This window comes from Lipotes vexillifer, unplaced genomic scaffold (genome assembly GCF_000442215.2).
Source record: "Lipotes vexillifer unplaced genomic scaffold, Lipotes_vexillifer_v1.1 scaffold236, whole genome shotgun sequence".
Classification (NCBI taxonomy): Eukaryota; Metazoa; Chordata; class Mammalia; order Artiodactyla; family Lipotidae; genus Lipotes; species Lipotes vexillifer.
This window is the reverse complement of record NW_006773295.1, coordinates 2,535,665-2,560,613: the sequence shown is the minus strand read 5'-3', so window position 1 is coordinate 2,560,613 and position 24,949 is coordinate 2,535,665. Positions and strand designations below refer to the sequence as shown.

Here is a 24,949-nt window from a genome sequence, read left to right as displayed (position 1 = left end):
TCCTAGGGGAAGACAGGCAAGTAAAAGGTAAATTATGTTTTCAAAAATAACTTTTTTCTTGATTATCAAAGTAGAAAAATTAGAATACATAGCAAAAAAGAGATGAAAATAAAAATAGCCCAGAGTCCCACCATCCAGCAACAGTCCCAGTCAACACTGTTGGTGTATCACCTTTACCTTCCTGTCTTTTTCCTTTATGTGTGTATTTCTAAAGAACAGAATGGTGTATATATAGCATCATATCCTGCTTTCCCCTACTATAGCACTTTTTCATTTTATTAAAAATTCTTCCCCAATGGGCCTAAATTATTTCTAATTTGAAAAAGTAATGGACAATACTTGGAAAATTGTTTCAGAAAAGTGTTAAGGTGGGGTAAGCCAGGGGACTCTGGGCTCCCAAAGGAGGGATCCCGTTCAATCATGGGGCTGTATCATGGCTGCCTTCCTGGGGGAGGTGATAGTTGAGCTGAGCCTGCAAGATCCATGGGCCTTGACCAAAGTGAAAGATGCATCGCTTCTACCCCAGGGAAGCCTAGATATGAGCAGGAAATTCCATTCTCTCTGCAAGGAAACCCAGGCAACACTGGAGTGATCCTCTTGAAGGACAACTTTCCAAGATGGCAGAGAATCCCCAACAGGAATATACTGTTTCTCTTCTCCATGAAGAGATCAATCTTAAAATCAATCTTAAAATTACCCCTGTATTAGAGTCTGAGGGCTGCTATAGCAAAATACCATGAACTGGGTGTCTTGAAACAACAGAAATGTATTACCTTGAAGTTCTGGAGGCCAGAAGTCCAAAATCAAGATGGGCTCTCAAAGCCTGTAAGAGGAAATCTGTTCCAAGCCTTTCTCCCAGCTTCTGGCATCAGCAGGTGCCCTTGGCATTCCTTGCAGCTGTATAACGCCAGTCATTACCTCTGTTTTCACATGGCCTTCTCCCTGTGTCTCTGGGTCTTCAGAGAGCCACTTTCTTACAGGGACACCATTCACATTGGATTGGGACCCACCTGCTCCAGTATCACCTCATAGCTAATTACATCACCAATGACCTTATTTCCAAATAAGGTCACATTCTGAGGTACTGGGCTTAGAACTTCAACCTATCTTTTTTTTTTTTTTTTTTTTTTTTTATGAGGGGCACAATCCAAGCCATAACTATTCCCACTTTTCAGGCAGGAGCCTGAGTAATACTACAAGGCTACTGCAGTGTCAGGATTAGAACCCAGATCTTATGGACTCCAAAACTGTTCTTGTAGGACACTGTAGTGCCTCCTGTCTGTGAATCTACTCACAGACAGTAAATAAGAGGAATACAAATTAGCATATGTGTAGCTATCTTTTTAACAAATTACTTTCATTGAAGAGAGCAAAGTTTCTTGAAAAGGAAGATTGATTGAAGCAAAAGAAAAAAAAAAGTAAAGGAAAGGGGAAGAAACACAGTCAGGAGAGCTCCTTTCCAGATGCCTGTGCTCTCCTGGGCTCACCCCTCACTGGTTTCTGTGCTTGAGATAAGTAGGCAGGCTGGGACAGGACTTGGCCATTTCAGCAATATTTAGATGGCTGCAGAGATAAACTGAGAGTTTTGTGAACTTGGCCATTAATTCACCCTCGAGTGACCTGTGATTTTTGTCCCTGTGTTACATCCTCGATGTCCCCCTCATCTCCGGGAGATTCTGCCACCACAGCAGAACTTGAGGCGGGCCTTTGGAAAATGGTGGAAGTGGGTTGGACAGTACCCTTGCTGACGAGCTCATTGCTAGCAGGGTGATAGAACTCCAGGGACAGGGTCACCAGTTGCGTTGGCCACAGCCTGCACTGAAGGGTCAGTGGGGGAAGAGGCACCAGCACTTGCCCAGGACAAGGAGGAAACAGATTCAATATCCATTTCCTGACCCAAAGAGCTCAGCCTGTCCATCAGGGGAAAGAGTCACCAGCACTTGCCCAGGACAAGGAGGAAACAGATTCAATATCCATTTCCTGACCCAAAGAGCTCAGCCTGTCCATCAGGTCACAGTATGTAACACGCCCATTCTTCTCCAGAGCATCAGTGAAGGTACCATGTATCTCTTTTTTCCTCCTGTTGACAGATGAAGAAATGGAAGGTCATCTGTTCACCCAGCAAGACTTTGAGCACCTGTTATGTAGGACATCTCAGCCTGGTGCCTGGCCTGTGGGAGGGTTAGGGAAGGGGTGGTATAACATTTAAAAGCCCGGGCTTAGGGGCAGTTGGACCTATGGTCAAATCTCAACTCTCCCTCTCCCATCATCCCTCCAGGAAGGCCCCTCTTGGAGGATGGAGAAGCCCTTCTCCCAAGCCGAGACTGAATGTGGTACATGGGAGAAAGCAGCCTAGACATGGTGTAGTCTAGACTCTCCAAGCTGGGTGGACTCAAGCAACTTAGCTTGACAATCAGCATATTAGTCAGTGCACCTTTGGTGGCAAGGGACAAAAACCCATCTTGAATCAGCTTAAGCTAAAGAAGTAAATGTACTGTGCCTTGTCTCCAAACTACCAAAGGGGCTAGATTTTCAAGTGAGTGATTTGTGCCCTTCTCTTCCTAACTCTCATCTCTGCTCACCTCTGACTTAGCTTGGTTCTTCTCCTGTACAGACTGACTTTGATGCCAGGGATTGTGGTTGTCAGTAGCTCGGGGCTTAGAGAATGCCAGTGTCATAACCCAAGGGAAACAGATTTCTTTCTCCCAGCTTTAATCTATAAAAATCCAAAGAATGGGTCATGTGCCCTTCCCTGTAGCCATCAATCACTGGCTGGTGGCAAGTGCGGCACGATTGGCTCTTTCGAGGTCAGTGTCTCCTCATGGTCAGGGCAGCTAAGATCTGTTAACAGAAAAATAGGAAGAGGAGGTGCTTTGAAGGTACAAACAGTACCATTACAGTCCACCCCTTAACCCCGCAGAGGGTGTGTGTGTACATACACTCACACTCCTATTAATTTGATTATAAAAATCTCATCTAACACAATCCACTATCCCATATATGGCCAAATGCACCTACCCTCACCCTAAGGTGAGACCACCCATAGTCATAGTACATCCAACTCCAAGCCCGGCATTTCTGGGTCACGAGTGTTACTCTCCATCAGAACTCAGTGTGGCGCCTTGTGATCCTGAAGTCTGTGGGCCAAATGGAAGTGAAGCCCCCCACCAAATGTAAAATGGATGGAGGACAGATCTGGGCTTAAATTTTAAGTGAGACACTTCCAAGCTGTAGTAACATAGGCAGACTACGTAGTTTCGAAATCTACATAAAAATGAGTAACACGGAGTAACATGAGTGGTTACCAGTCAGAACATATGCCATATCCCAAAAGAAAGGTTTGCATCTAAGACAGAGAGATATAATAGTCATTAGGATCAGCCTCTTCATCTATAAAATGGGTTAATAAGAAGGGTGTGAGGACTGAATTTTTTAAAATAAGGCATGGCACTTAGTAAAGTAGATAGCACATAGTAGATACTCAATACATAGTCTCTCCTCTCTCTCTCTCTCTCTCTCTCTCTCTCTCTCACACACACACACACACACACACACACAATTTTTGATCTGATGACTGACCTCATGCTGACAAAATAAAACAACCATTTCCCCCCTTCCCCTCTCCCTCCCTCTCCTTCCTCCTTTTTTTTTCTCCTCCTGCCCATCCTTGGACACTCTGTCCTCTAGTGAACTATTGAGCTAAAGTTGGTGTGAAGCTCTCACGACCATGGCCCATGGAAGTTGTCACTCCCAGCCCAGATGTAAACAGCATCCATGCCCCAGGGCCATGGTTCCTTCTGTGACACAGGAGGGACATACATTGTTTAACAAGCACAGTGACAAGATGTAGGCTTTTCCAGAGCTGTCACCATCTGATGTGCCCGCTCCAGGGAGGCAATGTTTCTTTTAAAGATGGACTGTTCTTAGTTGACCAAATCATCTCTGTCTTATGAAAGAAATTCAAGGTGATCAGGGATGAGACGCATCTCCAGCGAGGCTAACAAATTCTGCACTTACCAGGGTGGTGTTGAGGGAAACAGTTGCTCCATAATGAGCCTGTATCCTCTGCTAGACCCTGCTCTCCACCATGAGTGAGGGGGACAAGAAGCCCACAGTTTAAATAGACAGCAGCCCACCCATAAACGAGATCAAGTGGCATGTCATATTTCCCTCAGTCGTTCCCTATGAGGGCTGTTTAATTCTAAGGGCTGGCTGGGTCCTCGGTCTAACCTTCAGTTATTTCCAAGTGCAAGGGTGGAAAGAGCACTGGTTTGGGGTCCCATAGATCTAGATTTAAATCTTTGTTCTACCATCAGTTAGTTTCAGGTCTCAGACAGCTCACTTCACCTTTCTGGGCCTCTGTTCAATCATCTAAGAAAACAGTTTAAGCATGTCAAGGGTCATTGCACCTGGGTCATTGCAAAGATCCTCGGATTCAAAGAGAAACAAGCAGTAGTTCAGCACATGGGCTCTGCAGCCAGATTGCTTGGGTCCAAACCTAACTCCACAGGTAATAAGCTGTGTTTCCTTGGGCAGGTGACTTAGCCTCTCTGGGCCTCAGTTTCCTCTTCTACATTGAGTGGGAATATTAATTCTTACCTCATAGGGTCATTCTAAGGATTCACTGAGACAATATGTGTAAAGCAGTTAGCAAAGTGCATGTCCAAATTAATAATAATGATTATAAGAACCTATGGGAAAAGACTTTATAAACTGTAAAGTACCATCTTTGTGTACTATTTACCAGGAAGTACAGGAACACGTGTACTACTTTAAGAAAATGAAGTGAATGGTTTGTACTTGTATAGTTGTTTTACATTATTTAAAATTTTCCTTTTGGATGAAAGCATTCACCTTGGCCCACAAGGTGGGAAAACTGTAAAGTACTTATACAGCACTGTGAATGGCTGGTTTTTTATTCCACTCACCTTAACTTTGTGCCTGTTATATTCAAGACACTGTGGTAGAGATGTTTATACAAATAAGTCCATTTTAACCTCATTGGGCTGATATTTTCATCCCCACAATGAAGAAAACTAGGCCTCAGGGAGGTAACTGGCCTAAATGCACTAGGTCAGCACTAGAATGTAACCAAAGTGATACGACAACCTAGATCTTGAGATATCCCAGGCCAGTGTTCCTTCCAAGGGAAAATAACACCTTAAGCCATCTTGCAGAAATGACAACAGGCTGTCAACTTAGCAAGCTCTTCAGAGCTGTCCTAATACAGGTCTCATCTGCTTGGTGCTTAAGGAATGATGTTGGCTTGGGTTACTGGGTGCCCAGTTGTCACCAGTAGAGCCCAGGGGCATGACCTTAACCCTGGCCTTGGAAAGGGCCCTCCCTCCTCTCTGTTGACCTCCAGGGCCCACAGCCTTACCCATGGGACACCACTGCCCTTATAGATCATGTTCTGCCAATGCACATGAGTTTCAGTCTCTCTTGTTTCTACTTTACTGCTCAGAGGAAGGAATTGGTACCAAAAGGTCAACAAGGCCACATAGCCAAAGGCACACTGGTTACTCCTGAAACCCTTTCAGCTTTGTCCCCCCTGCCAAATCTGACTTTTCTCATCTCCCCAAAGCTAAGTACATCGGCTGCTACCTGGATGACACCCAGAGCCGGGCCCTTCGAGGCGTGTCCTTTTTCGACTACAAAAAGATGACTGTCTTCCGTTGCCAGGACAACTGTGCAGAACGGTAGGGCCCCACCAGTGTCCCAGGCATTCAGACCCCTTCCTTCTCAGATTCCTACCTGTGGTGGTCTTTCTTTTTCCATGGGAGGGCATGATGGAGGATGAACATGTCGCTACAAGGAAAGGGTGATGCAAGGGTGATTGTGTGTGTGTGTGTGTGTGTGTGTGTGTGTGTGTGTGCGTGTGTGTGTGCGTGTGCGTGCATATGCATACATGCATGCAACTGAGCAGGGAGTTGGTCTATGGGAATTTGTGAGACTCTGCCTAGGAGTGAGTTTGCAGTGTACAGTATGCAGGGTCATATGTTTGTAAGCTTAATGCCAATACCTAACTGTCTTTAAATAACAGTAGCTGTGAGTGCAGGAGTCCCTGTGGATATGTTTGCAAGGGTCCCGAATTGTGGGGAAAGCACAAGTGGGTGTTTACATGAAGGCAAGTGTGAGTCTGTGAGCATGAGGCTTGTGTGATGCCCGTGGGAAGGGTGAGGTGGGAGCCCGGGATCAGGGCTATTTAATGGTTTACCAGCCAAGAAACTATTTGTTTCTCTACCAGGGAGAAACACTCACCTGTCCAGACAGTGTTTTCCAATCTAAGAATAAAATGATGTTCTTGATTAGAACATGCACTGGGGGGAGGGAGCTGACTTTGCAAGAGTGGATGAGGCCCCAGAGGACTAGCGAGTTGGCACCCTCAGTCCAGGCCTGGGAACCAGCACTGCTGCCCTAGAGGCACTGTGGAGTGAGCTGAACTTCTCCCCTGTGCCCTGGGTCCCCTGACGTGTGATGGCTTGTGAGAGGCCTCTAACATGCTCATCTTCAGGCTCTAGCCTGATCACAAGCTCTGAAGGAGCTCCGCTGCATGGCTGGAGTGGAAGTGGGCAAGTGGGTGGCCAAGGGACTCTTCCCTCAGTTCCTGACTAGGAAACACTGTCCCCTTTATAATCAGCTTCCAGAACAGTCCACCATTGAAATCCTGAGCCCAGGACCATCTCCAGCTTGGGAAAGACTCCAAGCTCTTGAGGATATTGATTCTTTAATTTATTTATTGAATGGTGGGGAGACAGAAGTGAATTTCAGAGTCCATGCCCTCAGAGAGGTCTTGTGGGAGTTGAAGAGTTAATATTTGCAAAGCAAATATTTGAGTGCCTGGAAGAGAGCAAGTGTAAGCTATTGGCATTCTGTGGCCCAAACCCGTTCTTGCTTCTGCCTCCCCAACTAGCTGGGGAGCCCCTTGGGGGCAGGGCTGCAGCTGACTCATCTCTGCGTCCATCTGGAAACCCATGTGGGCAGCCACAAGTATGCGCTGAACCAGAGTGAATTACGCGAGTTGATCTGACTCATCTTCTGAAGCTCCATCTTGGCTGTCACCTCCTCTGAGAAGTCTCTCCTAACACCCCAGGCAGGTTGGGGGCCTCTTCTGCATTTCCACAATCTGGGACTTATTCCATCTCAACCCTCATCTCGCTATGCCGGCATTTTCTGGTTAAGCGCTTGTCACTCCATCTAGGCTGTGAGCTCCAGGACGCACACATCAGCATCACCTGGAATCTCTCAAGATTGCCGGGCCCCACCCGCAGCTTTTGAGTTGGTGGGTTTGAGGTAGGGCCCAAGAATCTGCATTTTTAACAAGTTCCCAGGTGACACTGGATGCTGTTGGTCCTGGAACTATGGTTGGAGTACCACTGCTCTGATTTTCACACCCAGCTGGGAAATTTTAGAAACTCCTGCTGTCCAGTGTTCCTTCTATCAGTGGGTTCATTTGTATGAGACTGGCCCCAAGGGCACCTGAGAACCAAGGCTTGAGAGAGACAGCGACAGACAGGTGGAAGGAGGAGGCTGGCCCCGCTCCAAGATGCCCAGATAGTTTAAGCTGCTCTTACTGCGTCTGCCCAGGTGACCGTGTGATCACACGCTGCCCGAGTAGTAGGGGTGTTTGGAGACATGAGTCTGGGTGGGTCTGTCTCTCCAGCCAGCCCCCAGAAGTCCCGAGTGATGGCGTGAGCTGACACCTCCCATAGGTCCAGCCTTGCGTGACCGGTATTTTGCAGGCTGCTCCCACAAGGAGCTTTCACGATTCTGGATAGTGCCTCAGAGGCCACAGTGGGCAAGAGGGCTGAGCAGGGGTCGTCCTACTCCCCTCTCCCCCACAACTTCATACCTACCCCGCGAGCCAGAGCAAGCACTTCCCTTTTCCTCTGTTTACAGAACAGGTCCTTACTAAAAGTCCTTTTTAGGAAATGATTCCAGAGCTATGAAAAAAATTGACAATCTTGCAGTGCCTGGATATTTTTTTGCTTGTTTTAAGGAAAGGAATTTTTTACTTGGCTGGATACATGACCTTGGTTTTGCCACCTTCCAAAGACATATGAGAGTCCCCGCCCCCTCCCCTGGGTCCAGCTCCTCTCAGGGGACATAGAGGCATTGTTCCTGGGGGATGTTTCCTGGAATAAAGAGGCTGGACTTTGCAGATACGATTGGCTTGTGGCTCTAGACAGGGAAGAGCAAGAGAGTGGGTGGGTCAGAGGGACCACAGGACCAGAGGGGGGGGGTGTCAGGTGTCCTGTGTGTTGAAGGTATATGTAGATGGGTGTGAATATGATGTTGTGTGTCTATGTGGGTAAGTGTATGGGGGTGTGAGACATGAGGCAGGGATGAAAGCAGGTGCTTCCTGGGGTCTTGTCCCCTTCCAGAGTCTCCCTGTCCCCCAGGGACCTCCTTGTATTTCTTCTTGGCTTCCTGCCCATCCCACCTCCAAGACTTTCTAACCCCTTAGCCTCCCTGACCCTCTCAGGGTCTCCTTATTCTCAGTCCAGATCCCCCTGTCCCTTGGAGTATCCCTGTACCTCAGATCTCCTTGGGTCTCCCTGATGCCCAAAGTCTTCCTTGTTTCCCCTCTTCCAGGGAGATAGGGAGACCCCCACCCCAGTCTCCTTATTCCTCTGGGGTCTCCCTGTCTCCTGGAAACCTCTGTCTCCTGTCCCGTGAGGTCTCCCCTGTCCCCCTTCCATCGTCTGTCTCTCCATTTCCCCTGGGACCTCCTGGTCCCCAGAGCCCTCCCGTCCCCCAGGTCTCCTCACTAGGTGAGTCACCCTGTCCCTGGGGTCTCCATGGTGGCAGTTACCCTGGCCTGACAGCAGCCTCCCCCAGGGGTTACCTGTATGCTGGGCTGGAGTTCGGCGCCGAGTGCTACTGTGGCCACAAGATCCAGGCGACAAACGTGAGCGAGGCGGAGTGTGACATGGACTGCAAGGGCGAGCGAGGCAGCGTGTGCGGTGGCGCCAACCGCCTCTCCGTCTACCGGCTGCAGCTGGCCCAGGAGTCAGCCCGCAGGTGTACGTGAGTCAGCCCCTCCCCTGTCTGCCCTCGCCCACCTGAGCGCCCACCTGTACCTTCCACGGCTCCCACCGCTCCTAAGCCCTTGGCTGCCCTCCAAGGCTGCCACCATCCTGCCCCAGCCTCACCTCCAGCCACTCCCCTCTTCCTCCTTAACAAACAGCTAGAGCCTGAGCTGGCCTGTCCTTCCTCATTTTCTGAAAGCAGATTGTGTCTAACGATGGTGACAATGACAATGACAACAGCAAACACTTCATCGTTTTCCAAGTGCCTTCTATGGGAGAACACATCTAACCCTCACGATGACCCTTGAAATTGCACTGTTATTCACCCACTCCCATTTTACAGATGAAGAGACTGAGGCTCAATGTCACACAAGCAGCAGAGGATTTAAACCAACTCCAGAGCTTATGTCTTTAATGCTCCTGTAGAGAGAATTTATCCCTCGCCTGCCAGTGCTTCAGTCTTGTTGGAAAAACTCTCCAGTGTCCAAACTGAGGGAGGGAAGGGGATGAATAGCCGAGGACAAGAGCCTCTGTGGCTCTTGACAATATCTGTGACAATATCTTCTGTGGATATTGTCCCATTGTCCCCTCTCTGGGTGTTTAATAGCAGTTAATGTCTATTTATCAAGCATCTGCCGTGTGCCAGGCACGTGCTGAGCCCACTGCAAGCCTGATTTTGTTTCCCTTCCCTACAGACTTTTCAGGCAGTTACCATGGTTAATTATCTCCATTTTACAGTGAGGAAACCGAGGCTTGATGAACTTAAGTAAGCCTGTCCAAGGTCACACAGTCTTGTGACCTCAAAGGTGACCTTCAGACCTATATGAAGAGCTGATGGCCTTGACGAAAGACAGAGGGCTGAGGTTTGTCCTGGTTACTCTTCTGATGCAGTCCTGAGGTAGGAATAGGAATCCAGAACTAAGAATCCCAAATTTGAATGCTCCAGTGAACCCTAGGGAGATCTTGTTAAAATGCAGATTCTGACTCAGCCGGTGAGATTCTGCATTTCTAAGGAGTTCCCAGGTGATGCTAGGTTGCTGGTCCATGGACCACACTTTGAATAATAAGGCCTTAGACCTCCATGGAGCTGACAAGTTCCGCCCAGAATGTCAGCCTGCCCACCCAGGTGGATTTGGCAGAACCTTAATGCCTGTCTGCATGCAGAGAAAGGCCTCTTCCGTATGAATGTCATTGTTTATAAAAATTCATTGCTTGTGTGCTTGACACTGTGTTCTGTTTTCCAAACCCCATGTTTCTGAAGCCCTGTTCAAGCTTTGCTTTACAACGGGGTCCTGCGTGCCGCCAGTTTACAAAGTGGCTGATTTCTAGAAACAGAGTCACCATCTGCCTCCCCATCGTTGCCTCAGTTCATCCAGCTCTGCAGGTCTGGCTGGCAGAGGGCGGGGAGGGTGTGTGAAATCCAGGCTGGATAATGTCCATACAGCAAGTCTCTGGTTTGGCCATTAGTGTAATGAGGTTTTAATTTGATAGCAGATTTATCATCCCCAATACTGATTTCTTTATGCCAATGTTTACATTATTTTGATGGTGAAGTTGACCATATGAAGAGATGGCCTTAAAGTTGTGTGTATTTAGAGGGAAAGCTGATGCCACTAGAACATTCTAGTGGATGATGCTGAGCTAGATAACAAGAATTGGGCTGTGTATGTCATCAGCCACTATCAGCTAGACCTCCTTTTTGTTAATGTTCAGATTGGCTGGGTAATACGAACATTCTCCTGTCTTTCTGTCTCTGTCTCTGTCTCTGCCCCTCTCTCTCTCTCTCTCTCTCTCTCTCTCTCTCTCTCTCACACACACACACACACACACACACACACACACACACATACACGCACGCACACACTATTGAGATCACCTGGTATAATAACACTCATGGACCATCAAAGATTTTTCAGTCAGCTGAAATATATAAACCTCAACACACCGAGACCACTAGATCCCGTTACAATTGGGTGTGTTTTGCCCTGGTAGCAGTGGGAGGGCTGTCTGGGTGGTGGCTGGTGAGAAACTCCTGAGGCTGATGGGAATGCTGCTGTGCCCCTCAGCTTGCCCACCTCTGCAGTGGTGTTCTCTCTCTCTCTCTCTCACACACACACACACACACACACACACACACACACACACACATACACGCACGCACACACTATTGAGATCACCTGGTATAATAACACTCATGGACCATCAAAGATTTTTCAGTCAGCTGAAATATATAAACCTCAACACACCGAGACCACTAGATCCCGTTACAATTGGGTGTGTTTTGCCCTGGTAGCAGTGGGAGGGCTGTCTGGGTGGTGGCTGGTGAGAAACTCCTGAGGCTGATGGGAATGCTGCTGTGCCCCTCAGCTTGCCCACCTCTGCAGTGGTGTTTTGTTCCATCTGAGAAAGGAATCTTTGTATTTATGTCAAAGACGGGGAACCCATTCATTTCTACTGAGAGGGGAGTCCTGGATTCTCTAAGTCCACCCCAGTTGTTCTGAATCGTCACTGTACAAGGTTGGAAGCTTGGGCACCTTCAGCTGGAAACTCCAGAAGGAAATCTAAGCCTTACTAGTCTCAAGACTACTGTGGCTGAGATGAGAATGGAAGTGGCTTGGATAAGGAGACAGATGGTTTGTCAAATTGGGACTCCTGGTGGGCTCCCAGTTGGCAACATGGTATTTGGAGAGAGCATGGGGACTGTTCATTAAACACTTGATTGCTCCCATGTGTATTAGGCATGGAGAGGACAATGGGGAATAAAGCACAGTCCCTGCCCTCAAGGAGACCACCATCTAGTGGAGAGACAGACCCAAGATGAGTGGGATCTGTTCGAGCATGGGGGGTATATATAGGAGCCACGGGAGCAACATTTGAGCTGAATCTCATTCTAAGATTTCCACGTGAAAGGGAGAGTCGTGTATTCAGCCATGAACAAAAGGATCATCAAAGGTGATGTTTTGAATGACCTGTTGGAAGCACCTTCCTCACTGATGCTTCATTTTATGGCTTTAGAAACTGAGGCCCAGACAGCACAAGTGGCTAAATTGAACAGCCCTGCGGGAGGCTCCACAAAAGAGGGCTGACTGATTAAGGCCTTGAAAGATGCATAGGATTTTGCCTGGTGTAAAAGAGGAGGATATCCATCCAGACTCAAGAAATTGCCAAAGGGTGGGGGAGAAATCTAAGCAGAGGGGATAGAGTGTGCGAAAGCTGAGAGGTAATTTCTAGAGATGATGGGCAGGCATGATTTTTCCAAGGCCACAGCGCTTCTTAAGGACTGAGCATAGTCTGGAACCCAGGTCTCTGACTCCTAGTTTGAGTGCTAACTCTCTATACTGCTGTAGACACCTTGACCTCTTGTATTGGATTTTGGACCCCATTGCCTCTCTTTTGGGAATGTCCTTGGATTTAACTTACCTCCTTTCTTTCTTGACCCCTGACCTCTCCTTCTGCCCTGTGTCCTGACTCTACACAATACAGAATATCCAGTGCCTTTGTTCTGACTCAGTGGCTTCCCATTCCTGAGATCTGATTTATACACAAATAAGTCAGAAAGGGAGGCCTTCCACTGGCACACGACACTAGCATGTATTACATTAGGGAGGGCAATGAGCAAACACTCCAGGAAACAGGTATGGTGGAAACCAGATTCCATTTGTAGAGTCATTAGTTTGTATTAACACCGTGTCCTAATTGTGTTTCCCTGAGCAGTGGCACAGAACTCTTAATGATTGTGAAGAACCAAAGGAGGCTTATTATCGCCCAAGCACCACTCTGGTGGGGTGTCCACCTTGCGTGGGGAGCCAGCCTGCGTGTTTCCGAGGTGACGGAATGCTCCTACAGTAGTGAGAGCATTAAAAGTTTGGCAGAGCAAATGTCTGCAGGCATCCTGCTATTCTTTCTTGCCACAGACACTCGGGCACATGGACTCTTTGCCCTTGTTAGAAAAGAACCGAGAAATGGACTTCCTTCTTGGTTGGATTACATTTTTTCACAGCAGTTTGCTAAATGTGTCAGCAAGTGTAGCTTCTCCTCCCAGGGGCAGAGACCTGCTGGTGATTTGAGAGTATTATGGCTTTATAGGGTGTTGCAAGAGATTTCATTTGCCTTAAAGATTCTTGCAAGATTTGCATTGCAAGGTTCATTAGAATTACACAAAATATACATTATGTATGTGGGTCCCCTGGGTGGCTGTCCGTGGTGCTGACAATCCTTTAGTGCTGCCTAAAACCCCCATGACTGCAGACCAGCCTCTCCCAGGACTCGGCACTTTTCCCTCTTGTTTTTTCTTTTCTATCTTGGTGAAAGTATTATGAAGCTCATGTTATCACTGAAAAAATAGATCTTGACTCGTGGATCACACTGTACATAGTGACTCGTGTGTACTGCTGTTAGTCCTGGCAACTTTTTGTCTTTGAAGGTTAGAAGGGAAATGTTGTGCAATGCTTGTACTTTTTGTTCACTGATACTCCACTTTAACCAGTTCTGCTGAGAGGAGCCTCACATGACCATGGAAAGTCATATTGGATGGATGGGCTATGTCTAGCTCCTTCTTTGCCGGGCCTGGAGGCCTCTCCTTGCCCTTGATATATGCCTGGGACCCCTGAATTTTATAATTCATATGGGTCTTCATGTGTTCCGCTGTGTAGGGCCAAGGAGATGTTAGCTAGGAAATTTTTTCTCCTTCTGCATCACGATGGGGGAGAATTGGTTTGCTCTTCTCCATGAACCATAATCCAGGAAGGCTATGGGAGCAGTGATTGTAGATTTTGAAATCAGGCAGACACTGTTTCTATCCCAACTCCTTCACTTCCTTGCTGTGTTGGCTTTGGTCAAGCCACTCATTCTGTCTGAGCCTCAAATGCCTCATCTGTAAAATGGGGACAATTCCAACCTTGAAAGATTGCTCTGACCACCAAGTGAGATAAAATTGAGAAAAGCGCACAGCACAGTGCCTGTTAGGAAGTAGTGGTGATGCGCCCTCCTTCCTGAAATGAAAGCTCCTCATCTCACTCTGAGTAGCACCCAGCTCAAGCTATTGGAATTTCCAACAGCTCACAGGAGCCTCTGGTGATGCCTAAAAATAGCTGGTTTGAATTCTCCTCGGACAGTTAGGCTCTTTGTGTAATTCAATCTCTCTCTGATTATAGGTAGCCATTAACAGCTCCCAGCTCACTGCCTTTCCTCCTCACCAGCGTCTTTAATGCAGTAGAGCTTGGCCTAATTACCCGGGGGGTGATGGCCTCTTTCAAACCAAGGAGAACTCTTCCACACCTGCCTTTAAGCTGATGCCTGGTGGGATTTACCTCATCTTTGTGAAGCCCCAGAACAAAGAGATGATGGACTTCAGAGATACTTGCAGCTGGTTCCAGGATGTTCTTCATCTGCCCCCAGTAAAGGGAGTTGATGAACAGTTGCTCTGCTCTCCTCTTGCTAGTAGAAACTCCAAGCTTCCGAGGTCATGCACCATCCCAGCTGGCCTGGCGATGAAGAGCTGACATTATCAGAATGTGGGGCATGGGCTTTTGTGATCCTTGGACCCCTACTGTGGAACCTCAGAGGGTTTCTGGGAAATTCAGGTGGCTGGCATGGGGTCTCTGGAGCCCAACCATGTTGGAATTCGGCAGGCCTCCTGCAGAATAGCAGAGAGGTGGGAACCTAGGACGTGATGTCAAATAAGATCGGGGTCAAATCCCTACTCTGCTCCCCACTAGCTGTATGAGCTGGAAAAGTGACCAAATCTTGTTACGTCTCGAAGTCTCCACCTGCAAAACAGGATAATAGCATCCTCTACCTCTTAAGTTGTTGTGAGGATTAATTGAGGTGTGATATGTGTAACATACTTAGCACTAACGACATACAGTAAACAGCTGTTATTATTACCTTTGTTGCTATTCTTCAGCAAGGGTTGGTCGTTAGGAAGACACTACTCAGGGTTGCTGCTGTTGTCCGCGGACTGTGCACTGCACGACTCCAGGGAGCGCCATTCTCACAGGCTACAGGCTGTGAAGAGCAGTGGCTCTGAACTCTGTGCAGGATTTCCCTTGTGAATTAAGAATGCTCAAAGATCCAAGATATTCTAAGTTGGGTTCTCCCAGAGACAAGGATGTGAGCTCTGGTTTACTTGAATCATGACCCCAGGATGCACCTCCAGGGGAGTGGAGACGGGAGAAAGGGAAGGGAAGGAGCCAATACTTGCCCTTTACAAAGCAGGTCACTGCTGAGGACAGCTGAGGCTTAATCCCACTGGGGAGCTGTGGGAGATGGTGGAGAGCGTGCTTCAGAGATGTCCCGCTGGAGGAGCAGGAAGCTGCAGTATTTATCCTCCAACGTTCACCCATCATTGGCTGAGGGTGGCTCCCAGGGAGATTAACTCCCTGGCAAGTGCAGTCTGTCCCTCACATACCCTAGGTGTTTACAGTAGGTCACTGTCAGCCTGTACTGGGATGGTGAGTGCCAGGAGTGTATTAATGGGGCACTGATAGTGTCTCCTACCTGCGATCTAGCCACCCTTCACATATCATGAACGAGCAATGAAGAAGGAACAGGAAGACACATTGACTGAATCCTGGTAGGTCTCAGGCACTGTGAATGTCACTGCATCGCCTTCTGTCCCACCTGCTCAGGGTAGAGATAATCATCCCCATATACAGATGAGGAAACCGAGGCTCAGTCCAAGGACACACAGCTAAGTAAGTTGCTGACCCAGGTCTGTCTGAATTCAAAACCAAGGCCCTTCCTGCTGGGCACGAGAGCTTTTTTGCAAACAGGAAGGCATCTGCCTACTGCTGTGGAAGTCCAAAATTCTTTGTATCACAGGAAGAGTGTTAGGAAGGTCAAGGGACCCTGGCTGGCCACTTCTCTTTTGTTTCCAGACGTAAGAGAAAAGAAAACCTCTCACCACTGGTGTGGAGAACCTGTGACCCAACCCATTTTACAGATGGAGGAAATGAGGGTAGCAGGAGGATTCAACGTGTTGGTCACCGTGCATGTTCTCAGTGTTCCAATCACCAAGCTACGATGGAGAGCAACCTGCAGAGAGAGGTGGCCTCCAAAGTGTTCCCCAGATCCCTAGGAGTCCGACCTTCCCGTTAGACATCACAGAATTCTCTGTGAATCCATGTGGTTTCCCTCCAAAAGCAGAATGGGCAAGACTGTAGGAAGACCCTACATCTAGCAGGTTTACTGCTCCTAGAACAGTGGGTCCCCTCCGCCCACCGCCCCAGTGCACACCTTGACCAAAGAGAGACTCACAGCAGCAGCTTCTGATCCCTCTCTGGCCCTTTAAGGCCTCTGAAAACGTCACCTTACTTGGTATTCAGGGCATTCAGCTCAGCTCTGCTTTCTAAGCTGGGAGGGTCAGGGACTCATTAGCAGATGCTTAAATGTCAAAGGGAGACCTGTCTCAGCAGAGCTGGGCTTACAGAGTCTTCCTTCCTCTTCCCACACTTGCAATCTGGCCTCCTGTCATCCAGGGGAAAGGCAGGAGAAAATCATCTGGGGAGATGCCAGGGTAGGAATTCTACTTCCTCTAAGGAGACAGATTCACAGCCCTCTTCCTGTCCCTTCCACTGTACTGACAAATCTCATTCATGTCCGGCTCTGAATGATCCACCCAGTATTTATGCCTCCATTTTAGAGATGAGAATACTGAGCCTCCAAAAGGAGAGGAAACATGCCAAGGTCAGTGAAAAAGGGTGGAGCTGCCTGTGTGCACTGTGCAGAGGAGAGCGGCCCGTCTGACAGGTGAAGACGCCACCTTTCAGGTCGGAGAAGCAAAGTCAGGATTAGAACTCGTGTCTCTGAGCCACTGGTCTTCGGCTCCTTGGCCAGGGCAGCTCGCCCAGAAAAGTGCCATGGTCCTGGGAAGTACCATGGCCTTCTGGTGTGGTGCCAGGCCGGATGGCCTCTTCTGGAGCCCCTGGGTCAGAGTTGGGCCCTCGGGGCCATCTGGAGATGCGTGCTGATCTGGCCCAAGAGACAGGCATCCAGCTGGGGGTGATAGGAGGGCAGAGCATTTGGCCAGAGGCCTAGATGAAGAGCCTGTGGGCTCACAGGGCCCTGAGTGATACCCCAGGGCCCTCAGTTACTCAAGGTCACGTCTGCAAGAGGATCCAAGGGTGAGCCCCTAATAGCAGGTGATTCCAAAGACTACCATGGGTGGACTCCTGCTCTCACATGCTACGGTCAGACACACACACTCCTGTACAGAGACCCATATGCAAGGTGTTCGGTGATATGCAGGAGCTGGACCGATACCAACAGTGCACCTGTCTGTGGGCTCCAGGTGTAAGGGTCTCTGTGGTCTTGACATCCTGGGGAGAGACTCAGTCTGGGCTGGACTCCATCAGAGGGGCCCACCCCTCCTGTTCTGCTCTCTTGTATGGCTCAAGCATGAAGTGGCCTTGCACTGAGGAGACAAAAGTTTTTGTTCCAGTCTGGGTGCTGGCTGTTCAGGGGTTGTTGGGAAATGCCCAACCCTGCTGGCATTGGGCCAGTCCAGTGGGATCCTGGCTGAGGCTAAGCCAGGCCTTCTGGTAGAAGAGGGGGAGCTCTTCTCTCTGGTACATGGTTGCCAGGCAACCCAGAGAGAGCATCCAAGATTATGTCTCCTCCCCTTGATAAGACTCATCCTGTAGGGGTCCAGTGCACAACCATACAGTCACAGCCCGAAGCACACAGCCACAGCCCAGTGCCCACTGTCAAGAGACCAGGCAGGCAGGTGGACATACACCTGCTCACACAGGGTCCTAGACTCCCACGTGGACAGACCCAAATGCACTCAGGTGAACCAGGTCCACGGGGGCACATTTGTAGTCTCAGAGCTCAGTATCCACGCGCCCAAATAGGTAGATCTCTACTCACACCATCACAAACCCAGTCACACACACACGTGCACGCACACACACACAAGATGCACACACTGCCTCCCTGTCACGCCCTGTGCACAAGTGTCCCACCTCCCAGACACACCCTCACTACAACCAGGCCCAAGCTACCCTCATGGTCTGCATCTCCTGCCCCTTTGGTTCCCTCACACCCACACATACCCCCAAACCCCCAATGCCTTCTGATACAACTCTGTCTTCCCCTGCACAGTCCTGGGTTGGGGAGGGTCTCAGACCCCCCAGGGTGGTGGAAGAGGGCTCCAGGAAGGATCCACCCTATAGGATAAAAGGTGGTGGGCTTTGCACCCCTACAGTGTACCCAGGACCACACCAGTCCTGAAGGGGCCTCCCTTGGCCTCAACTCCAAAACCATTGCCCCAGCTGGGACCCAGGAGGATTATAAGATGGTCCCTCAAACAGGGTCCTGGTGGGGAAGGGGCAGGTTAACAACTTGAATATGGTTCTGGAGACTCAGTGTCAAGTTCTAGGCATTTTTAGGTGCTTAAAGAGAATCTGACTCCAGAGTCGAGAGACCCCAGAGTGACAGCCTTTGTGAATGATTAGTGGTCAAAGGGGAGTGAATATATGTCACAGTATTTTGAAGATGCTCAAACAGGGCCTGGGGGTGGTTCCTTAAAGAGGGACAGCCCAGAGTGTGAGGACTCTGAGCTCAGTTGTTCCCAGGTTAGAATCCAGATGCTGCTAGTTGTCAGCTCTGTGACCTTAGGCAAGCCACTTACCCCTCTGAGCCTCTGTTTCCCCTTCTGTATAATGGGGAGAGTGAGACTTTCTTTATAGGAATTAGGAGGATAAAGTATATCAAGTGCTTACACAGTGCCTGGTACGGCGAGAGCATTCGATAAGATCGTCAAGAATGGAAGCATCTCAGACTTAGATTCCAGTCTCAGCTCTGCCTCTTATAAGCTGGGTGACTTGTGTCAAGCGGTTTCAGCCCTCTGAGGCTTGAGTTTCTCCATCTGTAAAAATGGGGATCCTTATACCACCAGAATGATGCAAGGGTTCAACGGGGCCGCACGTGTGAGCAGTTGAACCTAGTTCCTGGCTGATAGCACGTGACCCATATATGGTGGCTGTGACGATAACAATGATATTATGATATGACTATAAGCATCTAATCATCATAGTAGCATTATTATTATTGGAAGAAGCATAAACTTGGGAGACTGAGCAACTTGGCTTTGATCTCACTCTGTCCTTAGACAGCTTTGTGACCCTGGAAGCCAGAGTGCCTCCTTGAGCCAGCCGTGGCAGCTACTGCTCGTGGCTGCTGCGAAGATTCAGTGGATCCAAAGCACCCAGCTTGGAGCCTGGCATCCGTGCGGGCTCAATAAACACTGGTGGAGTCTAAAGAGAAAAGGCGAGTCCCCTTATTTCTGAGAGTAAGGCCAGCGTCTCTGCCCTGGGACCTGATTGGCGTCCAGCTAACTAAGTTTTCTGGTTACGTGAGGTTTCGTCCACACTGCTTCCGGCTTCTCATCTCATTGCTGTAAATCTTTAGCTTAAACGCCTGACTCCCCTCCGCATCCTCACCTCATACGGCACATTCTCTAAGCATCATTAACTCTTCCTCAGGGTGACCGATGAAATGGCACGTCCCTCAGTGCATCCTGGGCCACGGGATGGGAGACTGTCCCGTGTTCCCCCACGGGACACTAGTGCCATTTGGGGTCTGGCAGTTCCTCATTTGGGGGATGGAGGGCTGTCCTGTACAGAAGAGACTGCATAGTCTAACCCCCTCCCTATCTTTTACATGTGGGGAAACTGAGGCCTGGACCACAGCATCCACCACCATCACTTCTCACCAGCCTCTCTCAGCAGCCTGGAGTGAGAGGTGGGGAATGGAGATGGTGCTGGGTGGCGGGAGCCTGCAGCATGCTCCGGAAATCAGTCATTTAACCCAATTCCAGATGTCTTCTCAGCTTGCTAGATTTGCCTCCACGATGAGCAATTTCAGGCTACAGGGTGCCAGGTGGTGGAGGTAATCACTAGGGTGCCTTTGACAGCTGAGATTTAAAATTTTCATTCCTAGACTCCCTCCCCGCTCCTCCACCATCCTTCTGCCCGGGGAGTAATTTCATATCCTTTTCTCTGCACTTAAATATAGATATATACGTCTATGCTAAAAAAAAAGAAGGCTCCTTCCTGGAGCCCTCTCCCACCACCCTGAGGGATCTGAGACCCTCCCCAACCCAGGACTGTGCAGGGGAAGACAGAGTTGTATCAGAGTTGTTGATTTTTGTAGCTTGCTTCACTTTTCCCCAAGGATTAGCATTGTCTTTCTGAGAGAATCCTTAGCACATTTTCGCTAACAGTGGGTCCCTGGTATTGTCACATAACCTCCCCTCTCTAAGCCCTGTGTCTCTCATCCATAAAATGAGAGTTTACTATGGACCCTGCAGAGTTCCCAGGAAGGTAGAATGAGATGGCATTCGCAAAATTCTCAGAAGAGTGGATCACACATAGTAGGTGCTCAGTAAATGGCACCCACTTTTGTGCTCCTGATTTTGATTCACTGCATCAACAGTGTCCTTTATTTTATGTGAAAGCTGTGCTTCTTGAAAAGTGTATACAGCTCAGATTTGAGAACAGTGGAACTCAATTTAAAATGGGCACCATGACTCTTTAGATAAATTTGACAGGGGCCACTTATAATTTTTAAAATTTGTCTTTAATACATTAAAAAATAACTATCCACTGTCGAAAAAGTTAGAAAAGAGTTTTACAAAAATGTGGAAATAAAAATTGCCTATATCCTATCAGAGTTCTCCAAAGAAACACAACCAGTAAGATATATGCAAATATATAAATCAAGAGGTTGATTTAAGGAATTGGCTCATGCAGTTGTAGAGGCTGGCAAGCCTGACATCCAGAGGCTGAATTCCTTCTTCTCTGGGAAACCTTGTTTTTTCCCCGCATCCCTTCAACTGATTGGATGTGGCCCACCTACGTTTTAGTGGCAAGTCTCTTTTAAGTCTCCTTAAAGTCAACTAACTGTAGATATTAATCCTATCTTCAAAAAACCTTCACAGCAACACCTAGACCAATGTCTGACCAAACAACTGGGCACCATAGCCTCACCAGGTTGACACAAAACTTATCCATCACGCCTGCTATTAAGAGATAACCATGGTTGTTAATGTATTAGTCTGTGTCCTTCCAGAGATTTACACTGAGAGAGAATTTGCGGACACAATTGATATTTTATAATATGTGGAGTTTCATGGTCTCAGTTTTTATTTAACATTCTATCTTGAACACATCTTCATCTCTTTAAAGTAACCTTTAACATCATTATTTTTGACGGGGCATAGAATCCCATTGTGTTGTCATTTCCTACTTTATTTGTCCAGCACTTCATTGTTGGACAGCAAGGTTGCTTCCAGTCTTTCACCTGTTAAGTTAAATAAATGCTGCAATGAGCATCCATATTGATGTGTTTGTGTACACCTGTAATGGATGCAAAGGGTACCCACCCAAATCCTCTTTGCCACCAATGGCTCACATCTGCCCCCTTGCCCCAGCAGCCTTCCAAATGACAGACGTTGGGGAGGGGGGCACATAGGGCCAAGGTCGGCCCCTTTCCTTAAAGTGGGACCAACTCTGTGGTACAGTTTACCCTCCAGGCTAGAGGTGGCACCCAGCCAAGATCACATGCTTACTTAGCTCCTCCCCTGCCCTGTCCTGCTTCTCCTGAGAAGCCATAAAGCATTGTCTCAGGTTCAGCTTCAAGTAAACGCAGCTGAAGACAACATCTCTGAGTGTTGTTTTGAGGATGACTTCTATTAAAGAGATAGCAACGTCTTCTGAATTTTCTGTTGCGTAGCTGGGATGTTTCCAGATTAGGTTATCTGAAGGGGAATCGCTCCAACAAATCAGTCCCTTAGAGCACTGAGTGGGGCAGAGACTCCCGAGGCCCCGGTTTTTCCCCTAAAGCCCAGGACAATGGGAGGGAGAGGGGGCACCCCAGTGCTGGAAGGAGGGGCAGGAGAGCTCTGGACCCTTTGCTTCCCTCCGTCCTCAAATGCCCAACCCTCTCCTGATGAGATCACGAAAATCCTCCATGGCATCTATCATTTCCCTAAATGAAAAGTTGCCACCACCAAGAATGAGAAAGCAAGACATAGGAGTGGTGACAAAGGAGATTATATGGCCCAGCAAGAACATCTCAGTGACCTGTGTTGTTGACAGAGATGCCAGGGTTGAGGACATTCTTTGAATTTTCTAGCTCATGAGTCTCCACTGTGGCTCACTGCGTGACCTTGGGCAAGACTCTTGCCTAGAAGGTGGTTCCCCCAGCCTACATCTGACTAGTTCTTTTCCCTCTGTCTCTCCAGATGGAAGTGCAGTCTTCCGAGGCTGCTTCCGCAGGCCCGACAACCTCTCCCTGGCCTTGCCCGTGACGGCTGCCATGCCCAACATGTCTGTGGACAAGTGTGTGGACCTTTGCACAGAGAAGGTGAGCCCGGTTCTGTGCACAGAACTCTGGGGAGGGTGGTGTGGAGCAGCTGGAGGAACGGGATGCTTGGCTGGAGGAGCAGCAGCCCAGCTGGGATGAGAGAGGTCATTACTGTGATCTGTGACATGGGGGGAATGTGACCGTTTCATGTGGATCCAAAGGGTAGGAGTTACATGGGGCCCATTTCTTTCCCTCCAAAGAAGTGTGTTTGTTCTAATAGTGAGGACTGCTCAGGAATGAGGGCCACATGTGAGCTGGGCCGAGAAGCATGAGTAGAAGATTGCCAGGCAAAGGCAAGGACAATCCCACCTTGGGACAGAGTGAGTTCCCTGTCACTGGAGGTATGCAAGCAGAGACAGCGCAGGTGTGGCATACGGAACTTTGGACATTGGATATCAGTTGGACTGGATGATCCAACTGGCTGATCCTTTCTCAGCCTGAGATCCTTGATGGGTGACTGTTTATCCTTCCTCCCAAGCCAGACAGGGAACGCCACAAGAGCAGAGACTGTGGCCTAAAACATTTTGTGACCACTCCCAATACCCAGCACAGAGCTAGGCTCATCGCTGGCATTCAGTGATGTCTGAGGAGCTCCCTCCTTCACTCAAGGTGAGCTAATTACACGAGGGTCCAAAGGAGAACCACCCCTCCCCAACCACAAGAAGGTGGTTGCCCATTTCATTCATTCACTCAGATAATATTTGATGAGAACCTGCTTTGTGCCAGGCCCCTGTGCTCAGTGCTGGGGGTGCAAAGTCAACAAGATATGGTCTTTATCTATCCTCCATGATGCTGGCATTTGCTGGGGGCTAACTTTGTGACTCTTCCTGGGTGCTCAGTGTGCGCCCCAACTGCTGAATGCCCCCACCTGCTCTGACACATCCTGCTTGGCTTTTCTTTCATCAAGGCTGCTAATTCACAAAGCATGTCTCAGGAAGACTGAAAGGATCATCATAGAAACTGCCACTTACCGAGCACCTCCTCCATACAGCCCTCTGCCCCACGGGTCACACAGTTTACCTCTCACAGCAAAGCTAGGTGTTGGGAATTTTCATCCCCATTTCACAGATGACAAAACCAAGGCTCGGACAGATGAAGTCACTTGCCCAAGCTCACAGCGCAAGCAAGTGACAGAACTGGGACTGACACCAAATCTATTCTCTTGACTTCTGAGCTACCCTAGAGACCCCACAGAGAGGCATCCAGGAACCATTCAAGGGCAGCCAGTCCACTACAAGTCACCAAGCATTTCCTGAGTGCTTGCTCTGCTCCCAGGAGGCATCCTGGAAGGTCAGGGGTGATGTTCATAAGAATGAAGAAGGTTTGACCATCTTTTTGTCCAGCTTTCTCTCTCGGGCAGGAATCCCCCTCCCATGGCATCCCCTCCAGGTGGACATTCCTGTGTCCTGAGGGCTCTGGAGGAACCTACAGATCAGCCAGAGGTGGAGGACAAACACAAGACAGTGAGGTCACAGGGCAAACCAGTATGGAAGAGGGTCCAACTGCACATAGGACTGGAGGGAAGCAAAGGTGTGGGTAGGTTCCGTGGGCGGGGTGGGGGGCGACAGGAAGGCCCCGCTGCAAACCTCCCTCTTCTAGTTCCTTCTAATCTCCTTAGGGCGACACAGGAGGAAAATTGAGGGGATTAAGTGGACAGGGGTCCAGAGCTGCTTGTGTCAAGTGGTGGCGGGTCTGAAAGACTTAGGGTGTCAAAGGAGGCTTCAACATGGGTCACCGGCTAGAAAATACCATCAGTCACAGCCCAGTTTCACCCACCTGCGTATCAGCATCTCTCTGATCTTTGGCTACGTACTGTAGCTCATATTTAACACCTGTGAGAAATAAACCAAACCTACCTACCATGGCAAATCTCACCGGAACCAGCCACGGCGGCATGACCTCGGTTTGTTACCAGATTATTCCTGGACCAGCTACCAGGGAGAATTCAGCTTCATGGGTCTGAGCAGAAGCAAATTGGACAAAGGACAGTCCATTGCCCTCCAGATCTCAGGTCCAGCCTGCTCCCACTTAGCTCTTTCATAGAACAAATAAAACAATTAGGAGCAGCTCTCGCAGCAAAGACTGTGGCTACAGGTAGGTATCAACATCCTCTGGCTTAAAAGAAAGGATTCAGACAGCTTTTCCCAAAGCATGGGCTTCATATTACTGTCAGACACAGAGGATTTACTCTGGTATAATGCATGGCCATAAGAAAAACTTTTCTTTTTCAGTTTTCTTTCAAGACCTCCAGGAGAAAGCTGCTTTTCAGTGCTAAAGTATCTTTAACACCTCTCTCCCCTCAACTAATCTCCCTTTTGCAGGAAAAACAGAGTCGACCCCAGGCTCAAGTTCTTGGCAGGCAGAGTGCCTAGTTAGAATTTAATCACGTGGTTTTGTTTCTGTAGTATTGGGGTTTACAGTATGGAAGTGTATGGAAATGATACTTCTCTACCAGTGCTACTTTCGGGAGTAATATGTAGTTTCCTTTGAATAGAGAAAGCCCGTGCGCAGCAACGAAGACCCAACACAGCCAAAAATTATATATATAT

At 48.7% G+C, this 24,949-nt stretch overlaps 1 protein-coding gene across 1 annotated transcript in view; it reads left to right on the top strand.

Annotated features, from left to right (window-relative positions):
- The window catches only part of WSCD2 (WSC domain sialate O sulfotransferase 2), a 44,087-nt gene that overhangs the window by 5,282 nt on the left and 13,856 nt on the right, over positions 1-24,949 (top strand). The window contains exons 2-4 of the mRNA XM_007448245.1: positions 5,585-5,699; positions 8,842-9,026; positions 22,279-22,400. Of these exons, the coding sequence (XP_007448307.1) occupies positions 5,585-5,699; positions 8,842-9,026; positions 22,279-22,400 (422 nt within the window). The remainder of the gene's footprint in view (positions 1-5,584; positions 5,700-8,841; positions 9,027-22,278; positions 22,401-24,949) is intronic.